The sequence below is a fragment of the Opisthocomus hoazin genome, chromosome Z (assembly GCF_030867145.1).
Source record: "Opisthocomus hoazin isolate bOpiHoa1 chromosome Z, bOpiHoa1.hap1, whole genome shotgun sequence".
Lineage (NCBI taxonomy): Eukaryota > Metazoa > Chordata > Aves > Opisthocomiformes > Opisthocomidae > Opisthocomus > Opisthocomus hoazin.
The window spans coordinates 79,022,518-79,043,160 of NC_134454.1; the positions used below are offsets into that span (position 1 = coordinate 79,022,518).

General features: G+C 53.9%; 1 protein-coding gene across 9 annotated transcripts in view; it reads right to left on the reverse strand.

Moving 5' to 3' along the window:
* Positions 1 to 1,521: 1,521 nt before the first annotated feature.
* RUSC2 (RUN and SH3 domain containing 2) overlaps positions 1,522 to 20,643 on the reverse strand; it is a 55,182-nt gene continuing 36,060 nt past the window's right edge. For 7 of the 9 annotated variants that reach the window (XM_075410951.1, XM_075410956.1, XM_075410950.1 and 4 more), the window contains 11 exons: positions 18,155 to 20,233; positions 14,941 to 15,729; positions 14,218 to 14,418; positions 12,860 to 13,003; positions 11,683 to 11,759; positions 8,496 to 8,670; positions 7,431 to 7,536; positions 6,316 to 6,362; positions 3,742 to 4,720; positions 2,910 to 3,083; positions 1,522 to 2,596 (listed from right to left, as the gene is read on the reverse strand). In XM_075410951.1, coding sequence (XP_075267066.1) covers positions 2,416 to 2,596; positions 2,910 to 3,083; positions 3,742 to 4,720; positions 6,316 to 6,362; positions 7,431 to 7,536; positions 8,496 to 8,670; positions 11,683 to 11,759; positions 12,860 to 13,003; positions 14,218 to 14,418; positions 14,941 to 15,729; positions 18,155 to 20,126 — 4,845 coding nt within the window. In that variant the 5' untranslated portion in view covers positions 20,127 to 20,233 and the 3' untranslated portion in view covers positions 1,522 to 2,415. The remainder of the gene's footprint in view (positions 2,597 to 2,909; positions 3,084 to 3,741; positions 4,721 to 6,315; positions 6,363 to 7,430; positions 7,537 to 8,495; positions 8,671 to 11,682; positions 11,760 to 12,859; positions 13,004 to 14,217; positions 14,419 to 14,940; positions 15,730 to 18,154; positions 20,234 to 20,643) is intronic. The other 2 variants (XM_075410957.1, XM_075410958.1) reach the window with 2 other exon arrangements.

Genomic DNA, 20,643 nt, shown 5'->3' on the forward strand with positions numbered 1-20,643 from the left:
GGAAACCCCCTCTCCTGCTCGGGGGCTGACGCAGCACCCCGTGGGGCTGTTTGCCTGCACAGGGTCCCCTTCCTCATTTCGGCCACCCGGTGCACGTGGGGAGAACAGCCTGGATCCCTGCAATCTGTAAACAGCCCCAACCACTGCCCCCTCTAAGAGGTTAATTAAAGCAGCCTGTGTGCAAGCCCTGGCTGCTCTGTGCCTTTCCAAGCCAGGACAGGGTCTTACGCTGCTTCATTTCTGGATTTTTTTTGACTCACTCCACCACTGCATAGGGTTTGTCCATGTGGTTGCAGCAAACTCCAGCATTGTGTCCTTGCGGCAAAGGCTGAAGCCTCAGGCAGAGATTTTCCCTTCTCCTGGGAGCTAAGGAGGTGTAAGAGGAAGGGATAGGCTCTTGGGGCTCGTTCCTGCTGGGCCTGGGGGTCCGACGTTTGTGTGAGTCTAAGTTTGAAAGCCACAGACTCCGCCCTCGTGAGTGACTCGAGCCACCAAGCCTCACGGCCAGCTGTTAGGCTCCGAGTCCCAGCCCCACAACCCATCTTTCACTGCCTCCTTCCCATGCTGCTCAGCACTTCCTCCCACTGCCTGCAGGTTAGAAGTCCCAGTTTGGCTGCAGCTGTGGACATCTTACTGACAACACTGGAGCACCCTGGGGAAGCAGATGGCAGACTGGAATGACGTGAGGTCCTGTCTGGAACTTGTTTGGTCCCCCCTCCAGAATGCACAAGGAATAAAGACAAGGAGCCTCAAACTCCACTGCCTGTCGGAGACATACCATCATCTGATGATGTGATCTAGTCACCCCAGCCTGAACTGACAGGTCCAATAGTTGGGGGAAACCTACGTCCTTCTGCAGATCTTGTGGTGGAGGAAGGATGAAGCCTGCAGTGCAGCGTCCAAGCACAGGTACCCATCAGACCCTTCCCAGAGGTGGGCTGAAATCACGAAGCTGGGTAGCAGGGAGCTCAATCAGCACCTTTTTTATTAATATGCATCATAAATAAAGAAATAAATAAAGGCGAGACACCTCATTCTAACAGGGAAATACAAATTAAATACGGTGCAACGTCTGCTAAGCGATGTACAAGCAGGAGGTAACCTGGCAAGACCAGGACCCTCGCCATGTGGAAGCCAGCCCAGGCATGATGCTGTGAGCAGTGTCAACCTGGCCAAGGCACCAAATACTGTCATGGCCTTTCGTTAACACTGTTCCCCACCTCACAGGCAGGTGCAGATCCCCAATCCATCGGGCGGCATGAACATGGCGAGGAAGGGATTGACTGGCGTTGCCTCTACCGTGGGCCCCAGGATCCCCAGCAGCCCCTTGTGCTCGTGCACAACACATGTCCCCCCCACCCCATGGCACTGCTCAGCAAGACCAGAAACCCTATGCTAAGGGGAGCACCATCCCTCCCTCCCCCACTCCCCGACTCCCTCTGGGAGCACCCCCTGTTCTACCTGCCGGGAGCACTGCCCCCATCTCCAAAAACCACCCCTAGCCCAGTCAGGGACCCTGCCCTCACCCCCTCCCCTTCAACCCACCTCCACTGAGCAGCCCAGGGCTTCCCAGGCACTGGCTCCCTGCTCAGCACGGAGGGCACGGGGGCACCCCCCAACGCACCCATCTCCACACAGGGTGGCACTACCCATCCCAGACCTACGTAACACTGAACACCCACGCGCCCTCCTCGCGACCCCACGCACCCCTTTGCTCCTCACGCGCACACGTACCCCGTTCCCCTCCCCTGGCCGTGGCCAGGCACACCCCAAGCCCTGCAGCGTGGCAGTGCCAGGCCACTTGCCCTGCTACCACCCACCAGGCGCTGTCATTACACGTCAGGACAGGCTGTTCCGGCGTGCGGGAGCCTACCTTGCAGCCCCGTATCAAGCCACCACGCAACCCGTCGGACCAGCCTTGCAGAGACCTTGCCAACGCACGGTGCTCCCACCCCGGCGGCTGATGAGGACAGGGGTGCTGGAGGCTGCAGACTGCATTGCCAGCCCCGGTGAGGGGACTGCCAGCATCCCGCACCCTCCAGCGCGGAACTGAGCCGGGTAGTGGGGCAGCTCTACCCTGGCAGGGACTGCTTGGGTTCCTGCTATGTACGAGTCCACAGCTTACAGGTGCTGGAGATGGCGTGGGGTGGAGGGGGCTCAGGTGGTCTCTGGTGTGGCTGCATGCATGGCGGTGCCTGGAAACGTGAGGTGCAGCTTGCAGAACACCCTGGGGCTGAGCTGGCCTTTGGCAGCTGCACGAGGAGGAGCAAGAAGGAACCACCTACGGTTACTGTATTCTGTAATGGCAAGAAAGGTAAGAAACTAGCAAGAAGCTGTGCCTGTTCCTCTGGCAGGGTAGGCTTCCCCAGAGGAGCCTCAGCAGCCCACGGCACTGTGCTTGGCCTCCCAGCCACATCAGTAGTCCTCGTCCTCCGGGTGGGTGACGTACATGATGGGCACCAGTCCCTTCTCGGAGCCGAGGCTGCACTGCAGCCAGTCACCATCCACCTTGGAGATGACCTGCAGGATATCCCCTTTGTTGAAGCTCAGCTGTCCTGCCTCGGTGGCAATGTGATGGCAAAGGGCTTTCACCTCACTGCAGGCAGAGGGAGGGGAGGAAGGGTTAGCTCGCCACAGGACGCTTATCCCACTGAAGCCCAGGGACAACCATTGGCACAGAGGAGAGCAGAAAACACTCCCTGCCTCGCTCCGCAGCCCAGCTCCCAGCTGCCCCTTGCCTGCAGATTGCAGAGTTGGGGTGGATGGATGCACAAGCTGTATCACCTCCCCGAACCGTCCCCTGGACCACAAGTATAAAGGGGGCCAGCCGAAACGCAACAGGAAGAGCTGTGTCAACCCCAGTCCACCACACCCCAGCATGTGCAGGACATCCATGTGGTGCCACTCACCAGGAAGGGTGGGGAGACAGCCCCCGGGCTGGCCGTGCCGCAGGGGGCACTTCAGGTGGCTCTGGCCTGGGGGGCTCCGGCTCGGGAGCTGCTTCTCGCCACATGCTTGCCCCGACTGTCTGGGCCACCAGCTGGAACACAGACTTGTCCAAGCTCAGCCAGCCGGAGGGCAACCTGCAAGAAGGAGACAGAAGCAGGTAGTGGCAAGGAAGCGCACCTCGGGGCAAGGAGCAGCTGCTGTCATGGCAAGGTCATGCCTTAGAGGTCTCGCTCTGTGCACAAAGTGCCCTGTGGTCCCCAGGCTGTCTCCTGGCAGGGAGAGCTCAGCATTCTCCAGACACAACATGGCCTAGACTGGGAAGGACATTTCCAGTGGCCATAGAGGCAAGAAGCGTGCTGATGGAGAGGCAATGTGGGGAGGTCTCAGCTACGTGGGGCAACTTTACCCCTCTTCCTCACCCATGGTGTGCCACAAGAATGGCTCTATGTTCTATTCTTAGCTACTACGCCCTTTTGGGAGGGATGAGGTGATGATGAGGGTAGTGCAGCTGGAGTCCTTCCCCAGAGAGGAGGCTTAAGAGCCAAGGCAGTGGTACAGCTCAGGCAGGAGAAGAAAGTCAGGGAGGTGGACTGAACAAGGGTAGGAGACAAAGAGGGGAACAGTGGTGTGGCAGGAGTTAAGGCCAGCAGGCAGGGCTGGGCAGGGGTGACAGACCTCTGGTGTACCACCTTTGTGTAGCCCAGTGGCTGGCTATTGGCCTGACTTCCATTTGCACTGCCACAGTCCCAGGTTAGCCAGCCCTTTCCAGCCCCACACCACCCCTGTTCCTACCTGTAAGGCTGCCTGGGCTCTTTCTGCACCTTCCTGGACCCAAACAAGTGTCCCCACTTGATAGGCTGGCTGCCCTCTGATGCGCTGGTGCTGGTCTCCTCTTGAGGGGCTGCTGCTGCTGCTTCTGCTCTTTGCTGAGCCCCAGTCTCCTTCTCCTTGCTGCGCTTCAGCTCTGTAAGCACCGAATCTGGGGGGCTGCCCATCCAGAAGGGCCAGCTCCGTTCCTTCACCTCTTCACTGACCAGTACCTGCTGGGGCTTTTCCAAGGGCTCTTCCACAGCTTCAGGACTTGGCTTGCTGGCAGCCTTGGGCTTCTCCTCCAAGGTACCCTCGGCAATGGGGCAAGCCTCTGCACCCTCCACCACCCCTTCGCGGGGGGGTGGTGCCTTGCGGGTCTCCACTGATCTGGGCACAGCATTCAAAGCCTGCTTCTTCTTCTCATAGCGGATGAACTTTGAGCCTTCAGCTGAGCCCTCGATGTAAATCTGAGAGCTCTGCATGAGCTGATACCACCAGCCTGCCTGCTTGTCCTTCTTCCCCTCCCAAGTGCTCTCTCGCATCTTCCTCCGCTCTTCCTCCCTGTTGCCATCTCCACAGGAGGCCCCCACACCCTTGACCCTCTCACTTGCAGCTTGCTGGGAGCTGTAGCCTGGTGAGATGCCACCATCTCTGGCACCCACTTTGCACGTTTCAGGGCCGGTGCTGCAGCCATCGGGATGTTCACTGCTGCCCCGCGTCCGCATCAGCTGCAGGGTGGAGTGTGCGGAAAGCAGCAGGTCCTGCTTCACACGCAGCAGCTCCTTTTGCTGCTGCTGCTCTCTGCCCATCTGCATCAGGTGGTGCTCGAAAAGGAGGTCTAGGTTGAAGGGCAGCAGGGAGAGAGGCTGGAGCAGGAGCAGCAGCTCCTCAAAAAGAGGCTGGCACACGCTGTGAGACAGGCACAAGAAGCCCACCGGCTGGTAGTGTGCCAGGATGATATCTGCAAGGCAAGAGACATTAACTATAGGCAAGGCCCTTACCTCCTTTGTCAAGCCAAGATGAAGCTGCTGAAGCTACAGGGAAAGGAGTTTGAAACTAGCTTTTGGTCACAGCTGTGGCTGCAGCATGAGGCTCAGCACTGGGTCAGGGAGCACCAGATGCTGTGGGCAAACTGGCCCAGGTCCTGCTTCCAGTCACACCTGCAGGCAGGACCTGCCTGTCAGTCTGTCCACCAGGATGACCTCTAACCACAAAACATCATGGAAGTAGGGTGCAAATAAAGAGCATCAAAGGGTTTGGCACATGTTATAATTCTCTTCCCCACCTCCCAGACATGAGCAAGGAGCTGCAGTTCTGGCCAGTACCATTTCCCTGCAGAGAAGTGTCAGGGACAGCTGAATGCAGTCTTTCCAGGGACCTGGCTGGGCTGAACATTGGACTAGATGACCCACAGAGGTCCCTTCCAACCCCGAACATTCTGTGATACTGTGATCCTAACAGAGCGTTTCTACCTGCAGCATTCATCCTTGACTTCATTTGACCACATCTGCAGTGTCCCCCACCCCAGCTTTGCTGTCAGGTCTCACTCCCAGGGACAGTCAGAAACAGGATTTGTGGCCATTTGGCCCCAGTGAGATAACAAACTTACACCGCAGACAGGACTCGCACTGTATCTGCAACCCCTGCGCCTAGCCTTCATTATCCTGACAGCCCTAGCTATTGCTCACACTTCCATTTCTTAATGCAGGCTTGAAACAGTCGTCTTCTGCTTCAGAAAACCAGGGTGTTTTCTCTTGACACTCTGCTCCATACAAAGGCAAGTCTGCTCTCCTGTCTGCTCCAGAGAGAAGTGCTAACCACACATGCAGACCTGGCAAATGTCTGCTGTCAGCCCCCAAACCTGCCAGAAGATCCTGAGCTGGACTTGTTGCAGTGCATGGGGCCCTGGGCTGGGCACAGGCTGAGCCAGCAGCACTCTCAGGGGATCCAGCAGCTCAGTGGTGTCTGCCTCACTGTGCAGTTAGCACTTAGTCATGCTGCTTCCAGGCATCACGCAGCTTGGCTGTGCTGCAGGGTTACCTGCACACTCTAGAGATATTTCTGGTTGAAAAAAACAGATACATCCAGTAAAATCTGCTTTTTGTTTGTCAGAAGTTTTTCCTTTCCATTTCTTGCCATTTCCCATGCCTGAAGGGTTTCAGCTAAGTGTGCACATTTCCAGCCATACGAAGCTCTCAGGCACTGGGCAGGGAAGGCAAAAATTTGGGGAGGGTTAGATCTGGTCTCCTGGGAGCAGACTGAGGGATCTGTATTAGAGTTGATAGCCTTGGGTACTAGCTGCAGCTGGGAAGGGCATGGCTGGCCAGGCGCAGGTGGAGGGAGCTGCAGGGAGATTTGGCTCCTACCTTGCTCTGTTGAGTTGAGCAGCCCTCCAGCAACACGCGTGCTGGGACTGTGTATAGTCTAGTCCTTCAGCTCAGAGCAGAAGGGAGCAGCCTACGCTGAGACCAACAGGAGACACCTGTGCTCCAGAGCTTAGACCTGTGCTCTGCATCGTGTGGAATCTGGTCCCTGCTGCATCCCTCAGGCTCTTACCTTCGTGGTTGTAGAGGTGGTTGAACCAGAATTCCAAGGACCGGATACTGTAGGAAAGGAAAACAAGCAGGGAAAGAAAGAAAAAGTGAGTCAGTTCATCCCCTTCATCCTAGCTGTTCTACAAGATTAAGTGTGGCTGCAAAATGGCATTTACCCAGCCACAGCCCTGTGAACCTCAAGTTCCAGTAAAAGGACAGTGGCTCACTCCCATCAGCATGCATCGACCACAGCCACCCAGCCTCTCATGGAGCCATCTAGTTCGCTTTACATGAGACACTACGCAACCAGAACACCTAACCACCATGTTTCCAGACGCTTCCTCATCGTTTAGTTCCTATGTCTTTGGCAAGGCTTAGCTTTGCTGAGAAGGAGGAGGCAAATCATCTACAAACATGAGACCATTGCTGTAGGCTTGGCCCAAAGTATGCTGACGTCGTGTGCTGGCAGTGGAGAGCTGGGCCACCCTCAGCAGGGAGAGCAGGGCACAGCTTGCTCCTACTTGTAAGGGTCCCTGAAAATCTGGAGATGTTGGGGACTCTCTTGCCGCTGCCAGAGCTCTTGCTGACCACTGGAGAGGAGCAGGGAAATACCATTCTAGCAGCACTCAGCCCTTGACTGGCAAAGAGACATCTCTGCCTTCTTCTGTTCAACACTGAGTCTAGTGTGAACATTCCTTCTCCAGCCTGGAAGGGTCAGCCTTGAGTCCTGGACAGGGGCAATTTCTCCTGCAGAGTCTCATGCATTGGGATTCACTGCAGCTCCAGGAGGCACTGATTTAAGCAGGGATTTTCAGGAGTAATTTACGCAGATGTTGTCTATTCCTGTACGAACCCTGACAGACAGACTCTTCCCACCTAACGCTTTGAGACTAAAACGAGCTGACAATGTTCTTCAGTGAGTTACAGTCAGTGCTTCTCAGTCCTGGCCAGGTAGGGGTAGGTTTTTATCCTTCTGGAGTTTCCTGAGCCTCACAGCTTCTTCCTTCTCTCACCTACAGCAGCTTCCTAGGATTCTTAAGTCTTTTCACTGGCAACTGTGCCTGCCTGCAGTAAAGGACCAGCACCTGCTGCCAGCCCAGGACAGTGACATGGAGCCAGCCCAGGGAGCCTGCTTACTTGAGGAGGCCAAAGATGAATGCGTTGAACCTCATGGTGTGGTTGGTGAGCTCTGTGTACTGGCTGATCTTGCTATAGAGGCTGTGCAGCAACTTGGTAGAGGGGCCTACGAAGAGAAACAAAATGTTAAGATTAGTCATGGTCAGCAAAGCAAAAACTGCACCACGGGAAGGAGCATCAAGGCAAAGACAAACACTGGCTGTGTGCCCATGCCTGTATGTGTGTTGCCCCTCCACCAAACACCAAGAAGAACTCGCTCTGTCCCAACAGTTAGACTCCACAAGGGAGATGAGTTGTGGTCTGCATCAGACTGCCGGTCCAGATCTTTGGGAGAGTTTCAATATCGCAAGGACCTGCCTCCCACACTTCAAAGACTACCACAGCCCTTGGCTCAAAGTCAGCAGGTACAGGATATTGTGGAGGGTGCTTATTACTTGGGGTGTCCGCAGTCACAGAGATAACCCCAGAGTTGGAGATTTGCCACAAACAGGCTAGAAGGATTCCCAGCCCGGGATATAAGCTCTTCACGATGCAGAAATCAGTGGGGCCCTGCCATCTGCAACCTCACAAAGGAGTTCTCCTGGATGGCAGCCACTGCCACAATCCAGGGTGCAGACTGGTACGAGCAGAGGGTGCAGGTGTTGTGGGCATGCTTGAGCCAAGTGAGCTGTGCGTGCAAATTTTCTTACAGACCAGGTGAGAGCACAACTCTGCCTTACAAAGCAGCTGTGCAAGGGCTAAAGACAAAGGTCTAGAAACACCTTGGAAACTTAGAGTGGGGAAGAGGGCATTCTTTTTGTTCGTTTTGTTCTTTTCTTTTATTCATAGCTAGGGCCTGTTACAGGAGAATTTGGAAATTTCAGGGGGAAATGACAATAAATATGTGGGCAGACTAGAACAATGGCTCTCCTGCCTTGCAAGACAAGGTCAAGGTGCACCCTGTTCCATGTGGGAAGCCCAGTATTATTGTGCATCTCCATTCTTATAGTCCACCTTCCCCAGCATCTCCCAGCTACAGCACAGGCATATCACAAAACAATGGGCAGCGGTGCGCACGCTCCGTACCTAGCTGGGTGGATGCTTCTACCACACTCCAGGGGATGTTCCTCCTCTGCCCAATGATCATGTCCAGGACGTAAGCCTTGAGCCCGTCACTCAGGATGTCCCAGACAGCAGGGCACAGGTATTTCAGGATGAGATGTCCCACATTAGGGCTGACGGAGCTGTTCCCAAGTTTGGCCTACAGGAGAACAGACAACAAGGAGAGGGGTGGTAACTGCTGTACATGGTGCAGACGCATGTGAACAGTCTAGCCCTGTTTGCCTGCTACAGACACCCAGCAGGCAATATCCAGGCTACAGTGATGCTCAGCAGCATTTTGAACAGACAGGCTCTTCCCCTTTACCCCTGCTCCCTCATACACCAGTTCTGGGTTGCTGCCTGCAAGGTCTTCCCCAGGCTGGGATGAGGCAACAGCTTGGGAAGAGGATATCCCATCTTGGGAAGAGAATATCCCAGTCAGAAGGGATGCCTAGTTCTGCCTACAGGTATAACAAGGGTGTCCTGCTGGAAGAAGAAAAGAGTAGTGTATTTTTCTGCTGCTATAGATTTTCTTGCTGCTATTTTTGAAGCAGGAAGCAGCAAGTGACATAGGAACTCCCAGCACCGAGGGGTTAAGGAACACTTAACTCAGTGACATGCCGAGCTATAATTCCTGGGGATTACTATAAATAAGCAGGGTGAGGGCAGAATGGATGGACAGAGCTCAGGCTGAGGTGAAGAAGCATGGAAGAGCCCAGCACCAGCAGAGTGGGGACGTATTCTGCTGCATACAGTCCTTGAGTTGCCAAGGGGTCAGTCCAAAGGGGTCAGCCACAGGCCTTGCACATCATGTTGGTGGTCCCAGGCAGTTGTGTTCAGGGCACAGATTTTACCAGCTGAGCTGGAATTACACTGGCCAGTTGGCACAGGTCCACAAAGGCCTTGAACTGAGACTGAACTTCTGGGTCAGGAATAATCCCACCAGATCCATTGAGCGTGGGAGCATCAGGGACGGGTGCTGCCTTTTGACAGGTGAATGCTCAGCCCGTGGCACACTGATGAATAACGAAACCCCGGGTCAAAACCACGGCACTATCTGAAAAGTAAAGTAATGGGGGAATGTTGCAATTATTCCCTAAATCAACATTGCAAGAATAGGAAATTCAAAGTGAAGCTTTCAAAAACTGTGGGAATACAGACAGCTCCGGTTACCTTGCACAGCAATCTCTGCACCACTAAAAATTGTAATTAGGGGCAAATTACCCTCGGCTCTGAGATAAGATTGAATGTGCTTGGAATCTGTCCCAGGAAGTTTTCTCCTTGGGGATGGCACTCCAGGGCCGCTGTCATGTCCAAACAGCGTCACGTTGCTGCCCCAGAGTCCCCTGACTGAAGCAGAACATTTGGCTTTGAGACGAGGCACCACAAACATGCTGGGTGTCACAGGACTGCAAACACTGCCTGGTACAAACAGAATCAAACTTGCTCTGCTTCTGTGCTGTTCCAGAAATGGGAGACGAAGGGAGCACAGGCTGGTAACAAGTGGTGTCCCCCAGGGGTCAGTACTGGGCCCAGCCTTGTTTAACTTCTTCATCAACGACCTGGATGAAGAGTTAGAATGTACCCTCAGCAAGTTTGCTGATGACACCAAACTGGGAGGTGTGGTAGATACACCAGAAGGCTGTGCTGCCATTCAGCGTGACCTGGATAGGCTGGAAAGCTGGGCAGAGAGGAACCTGATGAGGTTCAACAAAGGCAAATGCAGGGTCCTGCACCTGGGGAGGAACAACCTCATGCACCAGTACAGGCTTGAGGTGGACCTGCTGGAGAGCAGCTCTGCGGAGAGGGACCTGGACGTCCTGGTGGACGACAGGTTAACCATGAGCCAGCAGTGTGCCCTGGCTGCCAAGAAAGCCAATGGGATCCTGGGGTGCATCAAGAAGAGTGTGGCCAGCAGGACGAGGGAGGTTCTCCTTCCCCTCTACACTGCCCTAGTGAGGCCTCATCTAGAGTACTGTGTCCAGTTCTGGGCTCCCCAGTTCAAGAAAGATGAAGAGCTACTGGAGAGAGTCCAGCGGAGGGCTACGAGGATGATGAGGGGACTGGAACATCTCCCCTACGAGGAGAGGCTGAGGGAACTGGGCTTGTTCAGCCTGAAGAAGAGAAGGCTGCGAGGGGACCTAATAAATGCTTACAAATATCTGAAGGGTGGGTGTCAGGAGGATGGGGCCAAGCTCTTTTCAGTGGTGCTCAGTGACAGGACAAGGGGCAATGGGCACAAACTGAAGCACAGGAAGTTCCGTCTGAACATGAGGAAGAACTTCTTCCCTCTGAGGGTGACGGAGCCCTGGAACAGGCTGCCCAGGGAGGTTGTGGAGTCTCCTTCTCTGGAGATATTCAAGACCCGCCTGGACAAGGTCCTGTGCAGCTTGCTGTGGGTGACCCTGCTTCGGCAGGGGGGTTGGACTAGATGACCCACAGAGGTCCCTTCCAACCCCTACTATTCTGTGATTCTGTGATTCTGTGAAAGATATCCAGCCCCACAGGAGCTCTGAAGCTAGTGGGTTCATGGTAAGGGCTATAAGGGATGCCCACCTGCCCAGATGGGCAATGACTGATGCACTTTCTTACCATTATGGAGCCCTGTGACACACCGAGGGACTGGGGACACTGCACTGTGTCCTGGCACCAGTGCCAGAAGAGAATCATGGGACATGTAGAGGAGGAAGACACAGCTCTCCACTGTATAATAAAAATGAGCTGGTGTACTGCATCAGACCAGAAGTCCAGCTGGCCTGGTATTCTCTCTGGAGCCGTGAGTAAGTACATAAGAAAGAGTCAAACCAGAGCAAATATGTATAATACCTGTTCTTAATACTCTCGCAGACTACAACTACTTTCAACTCAGTGACTACCTAAGCCGGACATTATTCCTACATGTTTAGTAGACCTCAATGAGTTTCTCTTCCCTTCCATGTGTTTTTGTGATCACGCCTTAAATCCACATACTCTTTCAGCACTCACAGCATCATGCAGCAAGAATTGTCAGTTTTACTATCTGCTGCATGATGTACCATCGCCTTTGTTTTGTTCTTGGTACCACAACCTTCACTGGATACCCCACAGTGTTTGAACTGCAAAATGTTTGAAGGGAGAGATGATCTTTCTTCATCCTCTCTATGTCACTCATGATGTTGAAAGAAAGACTCACCTTCACCCCTGGATCCCTGCTGGTTCCAAAGTGAGCCACAATCAGGTCAACAGCCGTGTTGATTGCCTTCACCAGACCTGGAGGGAAATAACAAGTCAGAGAGCTGCCTGAAGGGCTTCTAGAACAGACCCTAACCAAGCACTTCATGAAGAAATCAAGCAGGGGTTTTTCTAGCCCATGTCAGCACATGTGTCCTCTCTGCCAAAACCACGCAAATCGCCTCCTAACTACTCACCAAATCCATCCCTGCTGGCTCCAACACTCACCTATCAGCCTGACAGCAGGACAACCTTTAGAAGTGGCTGAAGCATAAGACACCCTGTCAATATTCCCAGAGAACACAGACGATCACCTCCATATGCCATCCCTTGAGGGAGCAGAGATGGGATCTGAAGCAATGAGTGTTCTGCTGCTTTGATCCTACAGGGTGGCAGGACAGAAGCCATCCATTTGGCAAGATATGAAATGACTTTCAGTAACAAGACAGTGGTGGGTAATCTGACATCTGCACATCAGTATGATCCAAGAAAAGAAGTGGAATAGAGAGGAAACCTGCCATCTGGTAATCACCAACACATAGTTGGCAAAGGCATGGGAACCTCGCTGCACCTTGCTTGCCTCTGAAACAATATCGAGTCAGCAGTCAACAACCCAGACCCCAACCCTGTCTCTAACATGGGTCTCATCACAGCCATGTTGTGTCCTGCTTCGGTATCCTTTATCCCACCCCTTTACATAAACAATTTACCATGTAGGACCCAACAGATCTTTTACCTAAATTACAAAATCTCAGGCTAGCACATCTGCAATGTCACACAGATTCACTGATCTACCCTTGCATAGAGACAGGGGTGGCAGCATGCCCTGCTTTAGGGTCATACTCCTGTGCCTGTCCACTCTTTCTGCCCTTTCTTGTGGACTTAAGGTCCTTTTTAACCATACTTTCTGGGACAAGCAGCTCAGACACACTCTGGCACGTGTCATGGTGCAGAGAACACAAGAACTTTCTGTGGAAGCACCCATCGGGCCAGGGGGATATGTAGTTATAGTGATACGGTAGAGAAGGGCGGTGGAAGAAACCATTATGTCTACAGCGAAGAGATGATACAGAAAGAGCACTGTTTGCCTTATGCTGTGCTACACCACACTCTCATCCACGAGGGGCACATGGACTCACCCTTCTTCTGCAGCAAGTCGATGGAGATGGACTCAGTGTTGCCATCTGGGGAGAGGCAGAACTCAGCGGGAGGTTTCTCCGCTAGTGAGAAGTAGTCAGGGAAGAAGTCAGTGTAGGTAAGCTGGAGCTGCCTCGTAGACTGTGCTGCAGGGCCAAGAATGGGGGGAAAAGGATCAGTGCTAAGCCCTTATACCAAAGCCTCTCCCACATGCTTTGCTTTACCCAGAAGCCACCTGCACCAGCAGCAGTCTTCACCCTATCCTGTCCAAGAATGGGACAGCAAGGCTACAGGCTTGTTATGCTCCTGGGAATAGTTTATAATGTGAGCCTGTACAGTTCAACCCCACAGCCCACCCAGCATCTAGCTCCAGCTTGCCTGGGGGCCTGTGGGCACTGAAAGGTGGTGTGGGAGGTTCACTTTCACCGGCTGGAGCTAAGGGAAACCTTGCTGCTCCAGGCTTTCAGGGCTGCTGTGCAGATAGCCCCAGCAAGTGGGGTCAAAAGTAGAGCACTCAGAATCCCTACTTGTCACACACAGGTATCCACAGGCAACAAACTGCACATCTTCTACCTGTCCCCAGAAATGGTCTCTATCTTGAAAGGGTGACTTCTGCTCTCGTGCTTGATTTCCATCTGATTGGTTCCTCACCTCGGTTACACTGGGCATCTCCCCATGAAGGAGGGATGGAGCAACATCTTGAGTTGGCAGAGTGAGATGTAGGGCTTTGGGGAATTCCCTCCATGACTTGGGGCTGGCCTGAAGAACACTCTCCCTCCCACAGGAAGACCCCACTGCTCTTCCCAGAGATCTCAAAAGTTCAATCAAAAGCAGTCTTCCCCTCTCAGCCCTTCCTGCACAGGTTTTGGAGGACAGGGAAGACCTTAAGGGCAAAGCATGGAGCAGAAAGAGCCCTGTGGAGCCCTACAGTGTTGCCAGCCGCACCATGAGAGCTACAGCCCACCACCTAGCATGCCGTCAGGGTTGGGGCAGATGGGCTGGCACCATGGGGCACAAACAGGAGACCTTCAAGAACTACAACTCCTGTATGAGACATGAACTACAAGCTAGATGCAGTCTAGAAGTACTTGCTGAAGTCTAAGCCAGCTCTTGGGCCATTCACTTTCTCCTTCAAACCAGCCCAGAGCCAGATCTGACTGCTCTCAGCTTGTGGAGAAGCAGGGGACCTCCACACAGAGCGCACCCATCAGTGAGGCAATTTTCACCTTCCTCTTGTACTCCTTGGCCTCACCGTGAGCAGATACATCACTTGGAGCAGGCAGAGCAATGATGAAGCTAGGCTGAGCCTGAGCCCCAAGGTCACCTCCCAAGACCCCCCGAGCAGAAAGGTGGTGCGCACCATTCAGCTTGCCGTGGAAATGGCTGGTGTTGAGGGTGCCAGGGAGCTCAAAGGTGGGGTTCCCCCGGTTCAGCCGGGGCTCTTGCTGCCTCCTGTCTAGGCTGCCTGCTAAGCTGGGCAGCCCCGAAACGCAGTCCAGACTCAGGGGGTTCCTCCGCCTGTACTCCCGCCACTTCAGCGCTTGAGGGGAGAGGTGGTTCGCTAGGATGCCGCAGGCAGTGAGCACCACACAGGAGGACACGGGTAGATGGGAGGACATGGAGGGGAAACGGGGAGAAAGAGGGTAAGAAAGAGGAAGGACAGAGAAAGAGAGACAGCACATCAGTTAAAAAGTCCAGCAGCGTTTCAGGACATTAGCACACATACATGGAGGAAGGGGGAGGCCACAGCCTAGCAGAGCAGGGCAGGAGCCCATGTGGCCTTGTGACTGTGGGCACAGAAGGAGCAGGTTTAGGGTGCAAGCACCTGGTGTGGGGTGCTGTAAGATCAGCAGCCCCAGTCTGCCCCCTCCAGAGACACAGTGTAGGAGTCAGGACTGGAGGGACATGCGCTTAAGCACAGGACTTTCTTTTGCAGGCAGAGTGATGGTAGGGGCTGTTGGGCACTGCAGCACCCAGACGCAATTTTGCTCCGAGCTGTAGCTATAAGGGAGGGTGGTATTACAGGCAGCAGCCATAGCTGGAGATGTTCCAGACTAGCACGTCCTGGCAGATGGGCACCTACCATTGAGGGGCCGTATTCCTATGCTGCTCAGGGGACCAGAGTTGCTGGTCTCACTCCCACTTCTCCAGTGGGGATCTGCGTGGCCTCCCGCTCTGCTTACGGGCATACCGCCCACCGAGAGGGGCAGGAGCGACCCTCTGTGGAGTCGGTACTCGGAGAGCGGTGGGCTCAGCTCCAGCGGTGCCTCCTTCTTGGGAACTGGCTTGGGGTTCTCCTTCTGCCTCAGGGCATCAGCTTTGGTGGCTTGGGAGGGCTGCACAGCACTGACTGCAGGGGAAGACCTCGTGGGAAGCAAGTTGGCAGAGATGGGGCAGGACCTGCTCCTGGGGGGCTGGGTTTCTCCAGCTCTCTCCGCAGTGGGCGAGGAAGAGGAGTCCATGCTTTGAAAGAAAGGCACGTTACATCGCACAGGAGAGTAACTCCCCAGGGGGGATGGCCGGGTTGTCTCGGGGGCAGGCTTCTTAACGTAGCCATCATTGTGGGAGGCAGCTCCATCCACCGAGCGCTGGGTCAGAAGTGTGCTGTGGGCTTGGCTCCCTGCTGCCGCCGACTGCTCTGCCGAGGTGGCTGAGGCTGAAGACTGGGAATTGGATGAGATATGCTGGCTGGCAGGTCGGTTGCTGGACAAGCTGTAGAGCTGGGAAAGGCTGGAGGCAAAATGGCTGTGCAGGGCACGGGCCTTGGGTGGCTTGCTGAAATGGTGCTGGAAAACAAAGGGCTGGATGGGCAGAGTCGTGGGACGCTGGTCCTTGCTGTAGCGTACCACAGGCTTGCTGTCTGTGCCACCACCTTTGGGGAGAGAAATGGGGACAAAGTGTGAGGACAAGCAGAGGGACAATCATCGTCAGCTCGGCAGATCACAGGCAAAAGGGAATATGCTCTCAGCTGTGGGAGGAAGAGGATGAGATACAGGCCAGTGACATGCAGAGTGGCTCGTCTGGACTGTTACATCACGAGCTGGCAGGGGACATGTTGCTCCAAATGCAGAGTTTCCAGCTGTTGACAGCTCTCTGGAAGAGTAGAGCGCTGCACTAGGAGCTTGTGTCTCCTGGCAGGGTCACCAGCTTCACATCCCTTCCCCAACCCTTGATCCTAGGACAGCACAAAGTCATAGTCGCAGGGGCCTGCCCTTGACCTGCCTTCGTGCAGGCAGCACCACAAAGACATGGCCCAGTGCACTGTGGTACAGCAAGGTTTCTTATCCCAAAGGACTGTCCCCTCCCACATCTGCTGAGAACTCACCCAGCCAAGCACAAGAATTACACGCAATAGCACTGGAGCTCTGCATCCCACATTGCACTCAGTGCTGTCAGAATGGCTACTTGCTTCCCCTTCTCCCTCCCTCTTCTTTTTCCTGTAGCTGTCTTTCCTCTGAACACACAGCTCCCTTCATCCCCTTGCCTGTACCAGACCTATCCACAGCCAAATCAGGACCACTGCAGAGATAGCAGAGCTTCCAACCCTGGAAAGAGTAGGTCTGCTCTGGCAAACGATGGGCGGGGATGTCCTATGGGAGTGTACTGGCCTGATCTCCTACACGTGCATGCCTCCAGCTGCTGGTGGGGCCACAACATCCCAAGGGACACAGCTGAAGTGTGACACACTGTGCACTCAGTGCACAACACACACAACACTGGACGCACACGTGGGGCTACTGGGATCCCTGATCACCAGCCACTGCATCCCAGCACAGTGTGGCACCTTCTCCCTTGCTTCCCCATCACTCCTCCAGCCCACAAAAAATCCTGGGGTGAAGGACTTTCCCAAGCAGAGCCTTGGTCTTACCTGCTACCTGTGGGTTGTGCCAAGCCTTTCTCTCTACAGCTAGCTTTTAGCAGGGCTTTCTTTCCCTCTAGTCCTTTCTCAGACCCTTTATCCCTGCATGCTGCCCTCCTTCAGAGCAAGGCAGCTCTTCCCTATCTCCAGCTGCGGGCAGGAGCTTTCTGCACAGCACTAATGCCTGCCTTGCTATCACAGTGCAGAGGAAGGGACCGCAGCAGGGGGTATGGGAACTGCTGGGATATATTGCCCTGAGAGCTCCTGTTGCCCTCTCCTCCCTGAGCAGCTCTTCTTCCTTCCAAGCACTTTCTCTGAAAACCAAGAGGGCTGCTCCCATCCTGACTTCTCCCAGCAGACACATCCCTTCCCTGCCATCCCACACCGAGCACACGTTCAAGACTCAATAAACAAATGGGATAATACCTAAAAAACTCTTGCTCCAAAGGCCAATATCTCTCCCACACCTGCCACGACAATGAACGACATGTTCTTCCTATCTCCTGCCAGAAGTCTTCAGGGTATTAATGGAGACAGTCTGGTCCTTGGCATGTTAGGGACTATCTACCACAGCAGTTTGGTCAGAGGCATTTTAGACACACTCTTACCTGTGAAGCAGGTACAAGAACTGTCTAGGGCAGAGATTGAGGTCTCCTGCCATGCTGGAGGAATGGCCGTACCTCTGATGGGACTGTCACACATCTACCTCACCAGGACCAGTGACGGCAACATCAAGGTGGAAAGCAACTCATGTATTACAGGCTTTCCTGCAGAGGGAACTGTGCCAATTACCCTCCATACAATACTTTGCTGCAATCCAATGCCCTGTGGAGGACATGACCAGGATATTCCAGCAGACAGACACACAGCTACCCTAATCTCTGCAGGACTCATGCTGTAAGACCTGGCAGCGACTGTGTGAGCTCCCTGATCCTGCGCTAAAAGGAGGCTGTTGGGCACGCCACTTCCCTCTCCACCTCTACCCCACCTAGCTCCACAGAAGAAAGGCTAAAAGCTCCTCAGTGGTTTCCTTCCTTTCGTCTGCTGGGAACACGACTCAGTTGAGCATCTTCACATCTCTGTCTTAGGAGGTAAAGGCAGGTGGTTCTCATGGACTGGGGGAGTACAACGCCTTGGAAGGGAGACAATCCTCCAAGTAGCACAGACCCTAAGTGCTAATGCCACGCCCTCCCTTAGATGATATGAAAGGTTTGCATAAAATCACGTGAGGCTTTAGAAAAAAAAGGACAAGACACTTGCACTGATCTGGGTCTGAAATAAGTACAGCGGGTCTTTGTCCTAGGGAGTGGTAGACCAGGAAACAAACTGCACTGGCACCAGTCTCCCACTGCCATGCAGGTTCCTCTACTGTTCCCCTCAAGTCCCATAGAGCAGCCTTTCTTTCTATTTCTCCATTCTGCCTAGTTTTGCTCCTTACCGTCTGCTCGGGCTCTAACATCTCTTTGTCCGTAGCCACTGCCAGAGCCACCTGAGAAGCTGGCATCTGCCTCCGTCAGCAGGGAGAGAGAGGCTTGCTCACCTGCCCCATGCCCACTGGGGACCTTCTCACTGGAGACTGAGTCTTTGGTGGAACACAAAGCCTGGCTGTCCCCAAAGGTGTGATTCAAACAGAATCCCTCGCAGCTCCGGTTCAGACCATGGACGAAGGGCATGGGTGGAAGACTCTGGCTGCGGCGAGCTCTTTCTTCAAGGAAGGCTGGGCAATCCCGCTGTGTCTCAGGGATAGGGGAGAACTCCAAGGAGGAATCACCACTGGACCGGAGTGGTGGGGAGGTGCCATTCTTTTTCCGGCCTTTAGCCAGTTCAGCAAAAGATGTCACTCGCTTCGGGGGGGAACTCTGGATGGGTATTGCTGGACTTTCACTCAGCTTGACTGGACAGCTCACCATGCGCTCCAAGGAGCCCAGTCTGCTGCTGGGACTCCTGTCCAGGTTCTGATCATAGCTCCTCGAGCGTTGCCGGCTTGTGTTGAGGTTAGGTGGTGACACATTCACATAGACCTGACCCTCAATCGTGTTCTGGGTGGCTTCTCCCTTTGCCTCCTCTTCACTGCAGTCCACATTGTTTTCTTCTTCTCTCAGATCAGGCCTTCTAAACAGATAGTACTCAGTGGCCTGGGCTGGGCTACCTTTGGTATGGTCTTCCGAGCAGCTAGTTATGGAAGATCCTGCCGGGCTGGGGGATGACTGGGAAGACAAGTCACACGTGACTAACTTATAATAATTCTGAGTAGCCACAACGAGCCGTGCTTGGCTCTGGAAGCAGGCAGTGAGGTCTGAGCTCTCTGAAGTGCAAGGCTCACAGTGGAGGTGGTAGGAGTTGCAGTTAGCATCAAGGACAGGTGAGGAGGAGTGTTGACACCCACACACCTTCCCTGAACTCTCTGGGTGATGCGACTCGCAAGACATCTTGGATTCTGTGGGTGATGAATGCAAATCCAGGTAAAAAGCTCCTGTATCTGAGTGGCTGCAGAAGGAAGAGTCACAGGACAGGTTGGCTGAATTCAAGTTTGATCGAGAATGGCCATTCATTTTGTTGTAGAGAGTACTGAAGTTCACCAGCACACCATCGGAGCTGTTGCAGGAAGAGTCACTGATGTAGCCCATCTGTTGGTCAATTGCTTCAGACTGACTTGATGAACTGTAGCAGCGACAGTGCTGGAGCTCCGAGCTGGAACAGCTGCATGTCCGGCTGTGCAGGGCTTCCTGGTTCCTCAGCGGTTCACCTGTGTTCTGGTTCCACTCCTGGTCACCAACATTGAAAGAGAAGCTGGAAGAGCTGCCATGATTGCAGCTGCATTCATCCAACTCCATGCGTTCTGAGGCCTGGTGGCACCTGTTGGCATTGTTCCTCTTCTGGATGTCGTCACTGCTGATTTTGTCCTCTTGACCATCTACCACACCCGACCGGCTGTCCATATTCCAGGATTTCACAATGTGGTTGGAGTCGTGAAGGTGGAAAGGGGGCAAGGTTAGCTCATGCAGATGAAAGGGAGGTTTGCCAGCCACAAGTGAGTTGTGAAGGTGGAAAGATTTTTGACCCAAGTCATCCCCAAAGATGCTGAGGTCTTCACCCTCACTCAGCAGGAAAGGGTTGTGCCGCTTACTGACACTAGGGACAATGAAATTCCTCGCTTTGCCTTCTTTGTTGTCTGGGGCCTCTGCTGAGGTTTCGGAGGTCTGGAGAAAGCTGCTGTACACCAAGGAGTCAGTCTGTGAAAGGTCTCTTTCTGGAAGCGCAGAGGTCCGTGTAATGCTGAGCTCTGGCTGGCAGAAGGGATTGGTCCTTTTGCTGACGGAGCAGCACTGTCTATCAGGAACCTGGCAGTGCACCAGGGGAATGTGATGGACAATCAGCGTTTCACCAGTCAGTTTGGGTGGACTATCCATGGTGAGGAATGCTCTTCAGGACATCAGTTAAGCTGGTGCTACCCATGGACAGGTAGGGCTGCACATGAGAGGCAAGGAGGACACTTCTCATGAAGGAATTCAGATACCTAAAGAGAGATAAAAATGCAAAGGAAGTCATCTCTCAGGAAAGGCAGTGACTATTTAACGCATCCTTGGTTTGACTGAAGACTTCATGTCTTAGACATGGACAAGGATGAATCTGTTTGGTCCTTCTCAGCACAAGTACACAAACACAAGGTCGTGAGCTGTCGTTCTTCAGGAAAAGTACCACAATGTAAGACAAACAAGTTCCCCTCTCTGCAGACTGCTGCGACAACACTTGTGCTTCCAACTGACCCCTCTCAAACTTATCTGAAGTGAGCTACTGATTTCACTCAAGTAGTTAAAGGGCTGCACAGCCTCTGGGGCAAGTGCAGACCTCACTGTGGATGGCACTCTACGCTCACAGAAAAACCTGCAGACAGCACCGTCTCTGAAATGAAGTGCTGCACTCTGA